Here is a 14327-nt window from a genome sequence, read left to right on the forward strand (position 1 = left end):
AAATAGGCAAGTAAATTATAGATATATGCCTATGTTGGCTTAGTGGAAAGAGAATGGGCTTGGGAGTCAGAAGTAATGGGTTCTAATCCCGACTCCGCCACTTGTCCGCTGTGTGACCTCGGGCAAGTCACTTAACTTCTCTGTGCCTCAGTTACCTCATCTGTAAAAATGGGGATTAAAAAATGTTAGCCCCATGTGGGACGATCTGATGACCCTGTATCTACCCCAGTGCTTACAACAGTGCTCTGCACATAGTAAGCGCTTAACAAATGCCATGACCAAAACTGAGCTCCTCATCTTCCCTCCCAAGCCCGGCCCTCTCCCTGAATTCCCTTATGACCGTGGACGGTACAACCATCCTTCCCGTCTCTCGGGCCCGCAACCTCGGTGTCATCTTTGACTCGGCTCTCTCGTTCACCCCACACATCCGATCCGTCATCAAAACCTGCCGATCTCACCTTTATAACATCACCAAGATCCACCCTTTCCTTTCCACCCAAAAGGCTATCTTACTGATACGGGCTCTCGTAATAACCCGGCTGGATTATTGTGTCAGCCTGCCCTCTGATCTCCCTTCCTCCCGTCTCTCCCCGCTCCAGTCTATTCTTCACTCCGCTGCCCAGATCATCTTCCTGCAGAAATGCTCTGGGCACATCACTCACCTTCTTAAAAACCTCCAGTGGTTGCCTATCGACCTCACCAAACAAAACTTCTCACTCTAGGCTTCGAGGCTGTCCATCCCCTCGCCCCCTCCTACCTCTCCTCCCTTCTCTCTTTCCACCGCCCACCCCGCACGCTCCACTCCTCCGCCGCCCACCTCCTCGCCGTCCCCCGTTCTCGCCTGTCCCGCCGACGACTCCCGGGCCACGTCCTCTCGCGGTCCCGGAACGCCCTCCCTCCTCACCTCCGCCAAACTGATTCTCTTCCCCTCTTCAAAACCCTACTTAAAGCTCACCACCTCCAAGAGGCCTTCCCACATTGAACTCCCCTTTTCCCTCTGCTCCCTCTACTCCCCCCTTCACCTCTCCGCAGCTAAACCCTCTTCTCCCCCCTTTTCCTCTGCTCCTCCCCTTCTCCCGTCCCCTCCCCTCAGCACCGTACTCGTCCGCTCAACTGTATATATCTTCATCACCCTATTTATTTTGTTAATGAGATGTACGTCACCCTGATTCTATCTGCTATTGTTTTAATGAGATGTTCTTCCCCTTGATTCTATTTAGTGCCATTGTTCTTATCTGTCTGTCTCCCCCAGTTAGACCGTAAGCCCGTCGAAGGGCAGGGACCGTCTCTATCTGTTGCCGATTCGTACATTCCAAGCGCTTAGTACAGTGCTCTGCACATAGTAAGCGCTCGATAAATACTATTGAATGAATGAATGAAATACCAAATTATTATTATTATTATGTGCCATGGGTAAGGGAGAGAGAATGAAGGAGCAAGTAAGACCGGCACAGAAGGGAGTGGGAAGAGATGAGGGGTTAGTCAGGGAAGGCTTTCTGGAGGAGGTGTACCTTCAATAAGGCTATGATGTGGGGGAGAGCAATTGTCTGTCTGATTTGAGGAGGGAGGGTGTTCCAGGACAGAGGAAGGATGTTGGTGAGAGGTCAGCAATGAGGTAGATGAAATCGAGGTACAGTGAGAGGTTAACACCAGAGGAGCAAAGTGTGCGGGCTGGGTTGTACTAGGAGAGAAGCGAGGTGAGGTAGGAGGGGGAATGGTGATGGACTCGATGTGGAGGTGGATGGGCAATCACTGGAGTTTCCTGAGGAAAGAACACAGACCTGGGAGTCAAAAAGCCTGCTTTCTAATCCCAGCTCTGCCACTTTTGTGATGTGTGATCTTGGGCAAGTCACTAAATAATAATAATGTTGGTATTTGTTAAGCGCTTACTATGTGCAGAGCACTGTTGTAAGGGCGGGGGTAGATATAGGGTAATCAGGTTGTCCCACGTGAGGCTCACAGTTAATCCCCATTTTCCAGACGAGGTAACTGAGGCCCAGAGAAGTGAAGTGACTCGCCCACAGTCACACAGCTGACAAGTGGCGGAGCCGGGAGTCGAACCCATGACCTCTGACTCCGAAGCCCTGGCTCTTTCCACTGCGCCACACTGCTTCTAAATTCTTTGTACCTGTTACTTAAATTCTTTGTGCCTGTTACCTCACCTGAAAAATGGGTATTAAGACTGTGAACCCTATGTGGTACAGGGACTGAATTCAATTCTACTCTCTTGTATCAACCCCAGAGCTTAGTACGGCGCCTGGCTCATAGTAAGTGCTTAAGATATACCATAATAGGTATATCAAATCATTGTCTGTGACATCCCACGTTGGCTGGGGAGCCTATGTGAGGGGAATGTTGGCAGCAGGGTGCCCAAGCATTTACTCTTCTGGGCACTGCAAGGAGTGGACAAAATAATCATTCATTCAGTCATTGTTGTATTTATTGAATGCTTATTGTGTTCAGACCACTGTATTAAGCACTTGGGAGAGTACAACAATAAACTGGCATATTTCCTGCCCATAATGAGCTTACAGTCTAGAGGAGGTAGGACAGATATCAATACAGATAAATAAATGACAGATATGTACATAAGTGCTTTGGGCTGGGAGGGGGGAAGAACAAAGCGTGGGAGGGAGTGGGAGAGGAGGAAAGTAGGAGCTTAGTGGGGGAAGGCCTCTTGGAGGAGACGTGCCCTCAATAATGCTTTGAAGGCGGGGAAGAATAATCTGTGAGTTTTGAGGAGGAAGGGCGTTCCAGGCCAGAGGCAGGATACAGGCTACAGTTCGGCGGCGAGATATGCGACAGATGGTTGGCATTAGAGGAACAAAGTGTGTGGGCTGAGTTGTAGAAAGAGAGTAGCTAGGTGAGATAGGAGGGGGCTAAAGGCACAAGGAAGCATGACCTCCCACGACATGATCTAGCCACGGACAGTTGGGAAATAACGGCCGATTGTGCAACGGTAAAACTACATGGTTCTCCTACAATGCAGTGTTCGCGTTCTCCATCAACTCTGGAGAAAGTGAAAGTCGCATTCACTACTGAGGCCTGCATTGCCATGTACAATCATCTCAGCAATGGATCACATTCTATATAGGCAGAGATGAGTTCAATCGATCAATCCTATTTATTGAGTGTGCAAAGCACTGTACTGAGTGCTTCGGAGAGTACAGTATAACAGAGTTTGTAGACACGTCCCTGACCACAATGAGCTGAGGACATTTAGCTCATTGTAAAAAGGGGTTGCCTCTCTCTTTTGCTGTATCGTATTTTCCCAAGCACTTAGTACAGTGCTCTGCACCCAAATGCTCAATAAATACCATTGAATGAAAGAATCTAATAGCTCCTTGTGGGCAGGGAATCTGTCTACCAACTGTTGTACTCTCCCAAGCACTTAGTTCAGTGTTCTGCACGTGGTAAGTATTCAATAAACACCAATGAGTGAAAAAAAAATAAATAAATCTTAGATTGTGAGCCTCCTGAAGGACAAGGGATGGTGTCTAATTCCCATCCGTGTATTTTCTCCCAGCGCTACGGATAAAGCTTTGCATACAGTAAGTACTTAATAGTATTGCTGTGGTTAGAGGAGATATAATGATTAGCCACAGGGTACAGTGAAGTGTACTACGAAGCCAAGCGTGTAAAACAGAAGTACTAGGCATGTTTCCTTCCCACCAAGAGCCTAACCGAAACAAGGCAGACAAATATACAAATCCTGACCAAGTAATCAAAATAATTGAATGATCAGTTTACTCTACATGTGTACATAAGCGTGCAAATAAATTTGCAAATGTTCAGTTGGTATACCTAAAACTATAAATAGGCTGAAAACTCACTGTGGGCAGGGAATGTGTCTATTTTTATATTGCAGTCTCCTAAGCGCTTAATACAGGGCTCTGCATATAGTGTTCAATAAATATGACTGACCATGAATGAAAGGAAGCTCCTTCTGGATAGGAACTGTGTCCCTCAAATCTACCGTATTGTTTTCTTCCAAGTGTCTAATACTGTTTCTCAGCACAGAGTAAGCGCTCAATAAATACCACTGACTGATTTTAAAAACTGTTAGAAAGTCACAGCTATCTGAGCAAAACGCCCAACCAAGCACGCATGGTGGAAGAATTTGTACACTGAGATCAGGTTCATATCCATGCTAAACGTGGACTGAAATCGACGAGTTTAAGATCCCGTCCCGTATCTGTTCTTAAATGATTAAACATTTTCCATCCGGGGAAAACAGCCAATCCTCTGGTTTATTCATAAAGTGTCACGTGATGGGAAAGATGTTACTGTGAAAACCTTCTTCTTTAGCCTCAGGGATTTTGTCCTTTTCCTGCGGATTGTGGTGCGGCAAAGCGATGTATTTAATATCCTCTTCCTTTCTGGGTAAATAAGCGGCCAAGGCAAAAGAAGTAAAGGGGAGGGAGAAGAGGCCCAGTAATGCCCGACTCGCTACCCCAATATCCCCCACAACGCATCGTAGCCTGGAGCTGGGATGACAAATTGTGGTGGGGGAAAAAGAGACAAAGGAGAAGTTGTGATCACATGGTCACCCATCGGGGAACCACCAATTCCACACTCCCTGCCTCATTCTCTGGGTCGCCTTTGACTGAACCCTGAATAGTTCGCTTGCTTTGTGTCCGAAATTCCCTGTCCACGGAGCTGAGATTATAAAGCCACACTAATGGGGAAAGCGCTCAGAGACTTTCTGAGGTTCTCTTCTGTGAGGACCATACAGATGCAAAGTATTATCCTAATCGTTGCTTTACGCCGTAGCCAGAGCAATTTCTCCGGACTGCCTTATTTCAGGCCTTTATTTGATTCAGACAGATTTTTCTTTGTACGCCTAGCATCCCGTTAATAATTGTATTCATTCTTCACTAGAAAGACTGTGTGCTCACGGCCAAGATTTTTTTTTTCCTCATCTGTTGTTTTCCCTTCGAGTTGTGTATTTTTGTGATATAATACTTTCGAGTAATTGGTTTCATTTGTTCCTTTTAAGAGCCGGGGAAAACTCCGGAAGCCAAACGAGGCACGATGAAATCTGCGGCCCAGGGTGAGCAATGAAAAATCCCCCCTCCTATTTTTTTAATCGTTCCATTTACAACTTTCCCCGTGTGACTGGGAACTTAGTTTATTAAGTCACACCACCATCTGGTGGATTGTCTGAAAACCATTGAAGTCTTCGTTTTCACGGACCTTCAGCGTGCACAGCAGTTAGCAATAAAAAGTTCTATTGCACATTCATTTATTTAATCATATTTACCGAGCACTTACCGTATTTAAAACACTGTACTAAGCCCTTGGGAGAGGACAGTATAACAATAAACAGACACATTCCCTGCCCACAGCGAGCTTAGATTCTAGAAGGGGAGACGGACATTAATATAAATTAATAAATTACAGATAAGTAGGTAACCAAACACCTACTGTATGCAGAATTTTATGTTCAGCACTTGAGAGTACACAAAAGAATTTGTATCCACGATCCCTGCCCTCAAGAAGCTTCCTTTCAAGAGAGGGAGGCAGACCCTTAAACAGATAATAATAATAATAATAATAATGTTGGTATTTGTTAAGCACTTACTATGTGCAGAGCACTGTTCTAAGCGCTGGGGTAGATACAAGGTAATCAGGTTGTCCCACGTAGGGCTCACAGTCTTAATCCCCATTTTACAGATGAGGGAATCGGGACCCAGAGAAGTTAAGTGACTTGCCCAAAGTCACACAGCTGACATGTGAGGGATCCGGGATTAGAACCCTTGACCTCCGAATTCCAAGCCCGAGCTTTTATCACTAAGCCACGCTGCTTCTCGAGGAAAGTAATCGAGGATATAGTATATGTAAAGAAGTGCTATGGAGGTTGTTAGTGTTTAATAATAATCATGTTGGGATTTAAGTGCTTACTATGTGCAGAGCACTGTTCTCAGCGCTGGGGGAGATACAGGGTCATCAGGTTGCCCCACGTGAGGCTCACAGTTAATCCCCATTTTACAGATGAGGGAACTGAGGCACAGAGAAGTTAAGTGACTTGCCCACGGTCACCCAGCTGACCAGTGGCAGAGCCGGGAATTCGAACCCACGACCTCTTACTCCCAAGCCTGGGCTCTTGCCACTGAGCCACGCTGCTTCTCTAAGGGCTTGGATGGTTCTACGTGGCGGTTGGAGGAAAGGAAATGGTTGGCTGCGGGAAAGATGAGAAGCAGCGCCGTGGCCTAATGGATAAAGCACAGCCCTGGGAGGCAGAAAGACCCGCGTTCTAATCCTGCCTCTGCGTCTTGTCTGGTGTGTGACCTTGGGCAAATCTCTTAACTTCTCTGTGTTTCAGCTTCTTCATCTGTAAAATGGAGATTAAGACTCTTAGCTTGTACCTGCCCCAGCACACATTTCAATACCTGGTACAAAGTAACAGCTTAACAAATATCATTCAAAAAATCTACCCCAGAAGAGTTTGTACAATGCTTGTTGCAACCTAAGCACTTAATAAATACTAAGATTGTAATTATTATTGAGGCAGAATGAGTAGGTTTAAGGTGAGCAGAACTAAGGGTGAGAGTTGGGGTTTAGTGGGAGAAGGGCGTGGATAAGTAGGAGGGAGAGAGTCGTTTTAAACTAATGGTCGGGAGGCTCTGCTTGATATGGGGACCAGTGGGAAGCCACTGGAAGTTTTTAAGGAGCGGAGAGATGTGAGCGAGAAGGATGTTTTAGAGAAATGAACCAGGCAGTAGAAGGAAGAATGGAGTGAAGGGGTGGTAATAATAATAATAATGATGTTGGTATTTGTTAAGTGCTTACTATGTGCAGAGCACTGTTTTAAGAGCTGGGGTAGATACAGGGTAATCAGGTTGTCCCACGTGAGGTTCACGGTCTTTATCCCCATTTTACAGATGAGGTCACAGAGAAGTGAAGTGACTTGCCAACAGTCACACAGCTGCCAAATGGCAGAGCTGGGATTCGAACCCATGACCCTGACTATCAAGCCCATACTCTTCCCACTGAGCCACGCTGCTTTTTTTTTTTTTTTTACTGTTAAAACCTAACAAGAATGTCCCAGTTGTTAACCAGGGTGGAACTTGATGTGGTAGACAAGTGCCTGGACTGGCCCCGTTGGCAGTTTGGATGGAGAGGAAGAGACGGATGGGGAGGTTTGGGAGGCTGTGAGCCGAGGCACGGGGTGGTCGGGCAAGGGGCTGCAGCCCTCCTTCCCTCCCTCCTTCCCTCCCTCCTTCCGTCCTTCCCTCCTTCCCTCCTTCCCTCTTTCCCTCCTTCCCTCCCTCCCTCCTTCCTTTCCTCCTTCCCTCCTTCCCTCCTTCCCCCTCCCTCCTTCCTTCCCTCCTTCCCTCCCTCCCTCTCTCTCTCCCTCCTTCCCTCCTTCCTTCGCTCCTTCCTTCCCTCCCCTGACTCCTGAAAGATCTGAATTTGATAGGTTATTTTCCTTTAAGACACAGATCCTAGTCAAGATCCTAGTCAAGTTTAGACCTGGAGCATAGGGAGCTTCCTGCTCCACTATTGTAGAGTCTCAGCCGAGTGACGCCTAGGTGTTCATCACTCCACAGCCTATGGGCTTTGTGAAGCAGAAACAGGATCTTAGCCCGTGGGATCAGCAAGACTCTTGGAGGAGAGGTGGGGAGAAAAACCTATGATATGATTTGAAAACCCTGGAAGGCTAGTGAGAGATGTTAACTCACACGCTCTTGGGACAGCTGGCATGCAAAGGGAATTGACTGAAAGCTCAGAACTGAGGAAATACGTGCTCCGGTTAAAATCAGATCTTTTGCGTGCTGAAAAGACTCCTCCCCCAAAGGAAGATTAAATTAGTCCCGATATTTCAGCACCCAGATAGGCCTTTCTTGGCTATTCTAAGTCCACGGGCCTGCGGAACATTGGAGCGTGAAAATCATTATGTAAGGGACGACTTGGCTTAAGGAGTGGGAAATTGAATATTACTGGCCAGTTTGGCTAAATATATATCCGGGATATATATTTAGCCAAGTCCCCTGAATTAAAGGTGAGGAGGATTCTCACAGCCTTCACTCCCCAGGAGAAACCTGTTAGATAAATGGCTGTAATCTGTAATTTTTTCTTGAAAGCTGAAGTTGAAGGGAAAAATCAGAAGAAATCCGCGCCATTCCCAGGGACTACTTAGGTGTGAAGAGTTCAGATCTCATCTATCTTTCATCGCTTTTTCAAACTTGACTAGAATCTGTGTCTTAAAGGAAAATAAGCAGATAGGAAATTCAGAGCTTTCAGTAGTCCATGGCGGGTGTTATCTCTGACTGAAATTGCCAGCTTGCTCTCGGAAGGAAGGAAGGAAGGAAGGAAGGAAACTTGTCCAAAACGATCCAATTAGATTTCCTTACCTATATGTTTTCTTATTTGTTGAAAGGAAAAACCAACCACAAGATTTATTGAATACTTGCCATTCCACTTACGACCCAAAGTACAGTAATAACGAACCCTCCATCAAGCAAAATCAGCACTCTCACTGTGTAGTGATACGCCAATGTCGGGGTTAGAAAAGGAGGTCTGCTATAAACCAAATTTAGTTGAACCGCTAAAATTGCAGACTCCCTTAGAAATTTCATATGAAATCTTTTTTTTGGAAAATTTCACCCAGAAGAGAGCACGCCAGCTGTGAAAATAATTATAAATATTGAATCTGAATCCTGAACAAACAGGAGAACTTTCATCAGTTCATTCATTTGTGTTTAATGAGCCCCTGCTGTTTGCAGAACACTACGTGCCACAATAAATCAGTGGTATTTATTGAGCGCTTACTATGTACAGAGCATTGTAAGCTCCCTTCCAGACGGTAGGTTCATCCCCTTGATTCTGTAAGCTTGTTGTGGGTAGAGAATGTCTTTTGTTTTTAATATTGTACTCTCCCAAGCACTTAGTACAGTGCTCTGCACACAGTAAGCACTCAATTAGAACGACTGACTGACTGTATGAAGTCCTTGGGAGAGTACAGCGTGGCCCAGTGGAAAGAGCCCGGACTTCGGAGTCAGAGGTCATGGGTTCGACTCCCGGCTCTGCCACTTGTCAGCTGTGTGACTGTGGGCGAGTCACTTCACTTCTCTGTGCCTCAGTTACCTCATCTGTAAAATGGGGATTGACTGTGAGCCTCACGTGGGACGACCTGATTACCCTGTATCTCTCCCAGCGCTTAGAACAGTGCTCTGCACATAGTAAGCGCTTAACAAATACCAACATTATTATTATTCTTACAATGCAACTGAGTTAGCAGACACGTTCCCTCCTCACAGCCATCTTATATGCATTTGGAGAATGCAATAACAGTAAAAATTCCCAGCCCTTGCCCTGAGAAATTGGTAACCTAATGGGAGAGACAGGCGGATGCCGGCAGGGTAACAGGAGAAAAATTGTATATTCAATTGATAATAGCAGTAAACTCCTTGAGGCCAGGGATTGTGTCTTTTACCTCAGTTGCATCTGCCTACATGTTTAATATGATGCTTTGCACGTAACGGGATCTCTAGAAATATGATTGATAAATTGAGTTGATTACGTATTAATGTATTCCAATGTACATATTCCATTTAGTTATCAATCAATAGCATTCATTGAGTGCCTATTATTATTTGGAGGGATCTAATGGCCACGAGTCATCAAAATTGATCTCACGATTGCACTACATCAGGATTGCCACCAAAATGAATCACTTTGTGCAGTTCATCGGACTCCTTGGGTAGAACCAATCTAAAAGGTGAAAATAAGAGAGAGATGAAAGAGAACAGGGAAAGCTTTAAAATGTTTCCCCCAACACACTTGCAAGACCACAGGAAGCATTTCCCCTTGTGGTTTTTTTTTTTCTCCTTACAGTTCAGTTACTTCCATTTTAGTACAAAAGATTGACCCTGCTCTTAGGAGACCAAGTCTCTGTTTAGAATCCTCGGACTCTGTAAAATTAAAGAACTTTGATGGCTCTTTCAAGGCTCTCTCAGTTGTTAGGAAGGCTGGCCCCTCTAGAAAATATTTTTTTTAAAAAATGTATTAATTAAACACTTACTCTGCGTCAGGCCCTGTCTAAGTGCTGGGTTAGATACTTCATAACCAGATTGGACACAGTCCCTGTCCTTCGCAGGGTTCCCAGTCTTAATCCCCATTTTATGGAATAGGTAAGTGAGGCACAGAGAAGTCAGGTGACACAGCAGGTGAGTGGCAGCACCAGGATTAGAACCCAGGCCCCCTAACTTCCAGGCCCATGCTCTTTCCACTAGGCAACACTGCTAATTTTATGAGAGGAAGCAACCTCTCCAGGAGGAGGCAACTTGCTGGTTGGACCCGCAAATCTGACAACAATCCATCCTCTCATTTATGGGGCAAAACTATCCCTTTTGCTTGGGGACTGAGTCAGAAATACTCAAATAAACCAAGGCAGGGCGATCTCTTCCCTCCCGTGCTCACCCTTCTCTTCAGGAAGTGAGGCATGTGGTCCTTCTGAGACGATTTAAGTGTGACCATGGAAACCAGGAGGATAGGGGGTAAAGAGATGTGAATTTGGATGCTTGCCATGACCATGTTTTTTAGGCATTATCGGGTGGTACCCTCTCAGAGGACATGCCCACTGCCATTGAATTGATGGCAAAACAAGACAGTTGCTCCTGAATCAGATTTTTCCATATGCCCTCATTCATTTATTCATCCACTGCTTCAATCACTTGCATTTATTGAATGCTTACCATGTGCAGAACATTGTACTAAGCTCTTGGGAGAGTGCAATATAACAATAAACACACATTCCCTGCCCACAGTGAGCTTGCGGTCTCCAAGGCAGATTTCATCATATACTTCGATTGGTTCAAAGTTTAGTCTTTTTATCTGGCCATAGGCATGGTGCCGAAGGTTCCGGGTTTTCCCAAGACAGCATAAGCCATTTCTGTGGCCTTGTCCGTGTTTAGAGCTACGTGGAAGCTAGAGGCCCCTCCCGACTTTCTAAGCCTCCTTCCCCCAACTAGGCCCTCATTTCTTCTCCTCCCACTCCCTTTTGCATCCACCTCGCACTTAGATTTGCACCTTTCATTCACCAGCAGCACTTATTTATGTTTACATTATTTATTTAGATTAATGTCTGCCTTCCCCCTAAAACTATAAGCTTACTGCGGGTAGGGAATGCGGCTACCCACTCTGCTATGCTGTGCTTTCCCACACGCTTAATGCAGTGCTCTGCACACAGTAAGCACTCAGTAAATATGATTGATTTTATTCCTGAAATTTTGACTATCTCGAAGGGGTTTGGGTATTTTCACAGTCAGCCTGTTGAAGCAGGGATGATGGATCTTCTCATAGGTCTTCCAAATGCTAAACATAGATCTGTGTCAATCAATAATTAATGGTATTTATTGAGCACTTACTGTGTGAGAAGCACCAAGCTCTTGGGAGAGTGTACTACAACAGAGTTGGTAGACACGTTCCCTGCCCATAAGGAACTAACATTTCTACACACAGTGAATGCTTGATAAGTTCCATTGATCGATTAAGCCTGGTTTGACATCGTATTTTCTTTCTTTTCCATAGGATCAAAAAAGGAAGACAAGAAAGAAGGTAAATAACTGGATTTTCTATGGGAGTCTGACCTTTGTTATGCAACAGTCAGGAAGGGTGTTCAGTGAATAAGGTTTTTTGTTAATGGGTACTGCATAGCCATATTCTTTCATCATTCGGGGGGGCTCCTGGTTCTGCGTTAGTATGTTTTCCAGAAAAATGTGAAATTAGCTTGTCCTTCAGGACAGCGTATTGCTATATACCATTGCTGAAAGAGGAGAGAGTTCTTTTTCTGAAATAGTCTGAATACAACTTTCCCCAGAGTCAGGGACATGGGATCAGTGACTTAATGAGATGTCCACCCCTTCAGTTGGGACCGATCATCACCCCACCTCCCCTGAAATCTTCCTAAAAGTCACCTCCTCTAGGAAGGCTTCTCTGATTGACCATTTTGCTTTTCTGATAGGCTCGCCCTATCTACTCCCTCAGTATGTACGTGTTTGTTTATAATGAATGCACTGATCATTTTGAACCCACTCTTTTACCAGTTTTCTCATTCTTTAATTTCCAAATCATGACCACATTCTCCCCCACCGGATTGTAAGTTACTTGGGATAGCGATCACATCTTATATTACTTCTGTATTTCCCCACTTCAAATATCATCGTTTGAGGGGTCTGATTTTAGCCTCAGTTAAGGCCATTAACTTCACTTTTACAAAGTGCAGAGAATAAGTTTCTGTTGTTGTTTCATCTTCATAGTACTGCCCCACGTAATAATAACTTTGTACAATTTCACAAATTTCTCCCCACCAGAAATGCAAAAAGAAAAAATGTGTCCCTCTCCAGAGATTTAACTCTTAGCCGGAATAAATTCACCTTTTCCTTTCACTGATTTTCAGACTCCAGTAATAATAATAGTCGTGCGTTTGTTCAGCGCTGTGCTAAGGTAGACACAATATAAGGCGATTGGAGCCAATCTCGGTTCCGCATGTGGCTCCGAGTCTAAGAGATGGGCAAAATAGGCATCATACCCCCGTATTTACAGATGAGGAAACTGAAACACAGAGATGTAAAGTGACTAGCCCAAGGTCATACACCAGGAAAAAAAGAGGCAGAGCCAGGATTAGAACCCTGGTTTGCCAACTCACAATTCTGGGCTCTTTCCATTAGGCCTTGCCGTTTCTCAATTCCTGAAGGGGTAACATCTCCTCGTACACTCTTTGAGAAAGCCTGCTCCACCCTTTCTATGGGCCTGTGAATATTCAGGACCTCGGTGCCTCAATCAGTTGAATTTACCGCATGCTTACTGTGTGCCAAGCACTGTGCTAAGCCCAAAGAAGAGTACAATTAAAGAGAGTACATTAGATTCTGTGGGGCTCCATTCTTTCATTGATTCAATCGTATTTGTTGAGCGCTTACTGTTTGCAGACCACTGTACTAAGTACTTGGAAATTACAATTTGGTAACAGAGACAATCCCTACCCAACAACGGGCTCACAGTCTAGAAGGGGGAGACAGACAACAAAACAGTAGCATCAAAATAAATAGAATTATAGATATATATATATACATCATTAATAAAATAAATAAAATATATGTATACACCAGTGCTGTGGTGCGGGGAAGAGAGTAAAGCAGAGGGAGGGAGTCGGGGTGATGGGGAGGAGAGGAGAAGCGCAGGAAAAGGGGAGCTCAGTCTGGGAAGGCCTCCCGGAGGAGGTGCGCTCTTAGGGCTTTGAAGGGGGAAAGAGCTAGTTTGGCGAGCTAGTTTTACAGCACTCAGTAAGCGCTCAATAAATACGATTAGACTGTAAGCCCGTCAAGGGGCAGGGATTGTCTCTATCTGCTTTGGAATTGTACATTTCAAGCGCTTAGTACAGCGCATAGTAAGGGCTCGATAAATATTATTGAATGAATAAACCCAATCCCTTTTCACAAGGCATTTATGTACAGTGTAGCTTCCAGGCAGCCTGTGGCTGTGCCGTCATTTTGACCCACGTGCCCTGTAATGCCGGATTGGCCCTACTTAGCCAACACCTGGTGAGGGAGGCCGTCTTCCTGACTTGGATCAAGCCGGGTCATTTCACGGTTCTACCTTAGTGACTCCTCGGCGTCCTGAGCCTTGTCCCTTCTAGGGGGACGCTCGCTGGCCATCCTGCCACTGGGGAACCAGGGCCACCCTTTTCACTGCTGACAAACTCTACCGGACTCTACACTTCTCTAGTCTGTAAGCTCGATGTGGGCAGGGAATGTGTCTACCAGCTTTTAATAATGTTGGTGTTTGTTAAGCCCTTACTATGTGCAAAGCACTGTTCTAAGCGCTGGGGTGTACAGGGTAATCAGGTTGTCCCACATGAGGCTCACAGTCTTAATCCCCATTTTACAGATGAGGGAACTGAGGCACAGAGAAGTGAAGTGACTTGCCCAAAGTCACACAGCTGACAGCTTTTACTCTGTACTCTCCCGAGCGCTTAGGAAGGTGTTCCGCACCCAGTAAGCACTCAACAAATACCATCAGTTGATCGATTAATTGAACCACTATTTCTTCACTGCGCTTCCCCTTCTGTGTCTAATGAGCGTATCTTTGGATTTTCAGCCTCCAAGACAACAACTTCGCCTAAGACAGCGGAAGGTAGGAGGAAAACAGCTTATGGCTATTAACTTTGCTTTGACAAGATGCGGAAAATGTTTTTTGTTGTTGTTGTTGTTGTTGTTTCTTCCTCCATAATACTTTTCCGTGTAATAAGCCCTCCTCTCTCAAAAGGAAAAATAATCTTTCCCTTCAGGGTTAATATGAAAGAGACAACAGTTTGAATTAAATCG

At 45.2% G+C, this 14327-nt stretch overlaps 1 protein-coding gene across 1 annotated transcript in view; it reads left to right on the top strand.

Moving 5' to 3' along the window:
• LOC103170379 (triadin-like) overlaps positions 1-14327 on the top strand; it is a 192661-nt gene that overhangs the window by 11205 nt on the left and 167129 nt on the right. The window contains exons 2-4 of the mRNA XM_039911187.1: positions 5000-5053; positions 11536-11562; positions 14101-14136. Of these exons, the coding sequence (XP_039767121.1) occupies positions 5035-5053; positions 11536-11562; positions 14101-14136 (82 nt within the window). The 5' untranslated portion in view covers positions 5000-5034. The remainder of the gene's footprint in view (positions 1-4999; positions 5054-11535; positions 11563-14100; positions 14137-14327) is intronic.

Source organism: Ornithorhynchus anatinus, chromosome 2 (genome assembly GCF_004115215.2).
Source record: "Ornithorhynchus anatinus isolate Pmale09 chromosome 2, mOrnAna1.pri.v4, whole genome shotgun sequence".
NCBI classification, from domain to species: domain Eukaryota; kingdom Metazoa; phylum Chordata; class Mammalia; order Monotremata; family Ornithorhynchidae; genus Ornithorhynchus; species Ornithorhynchus anatinus.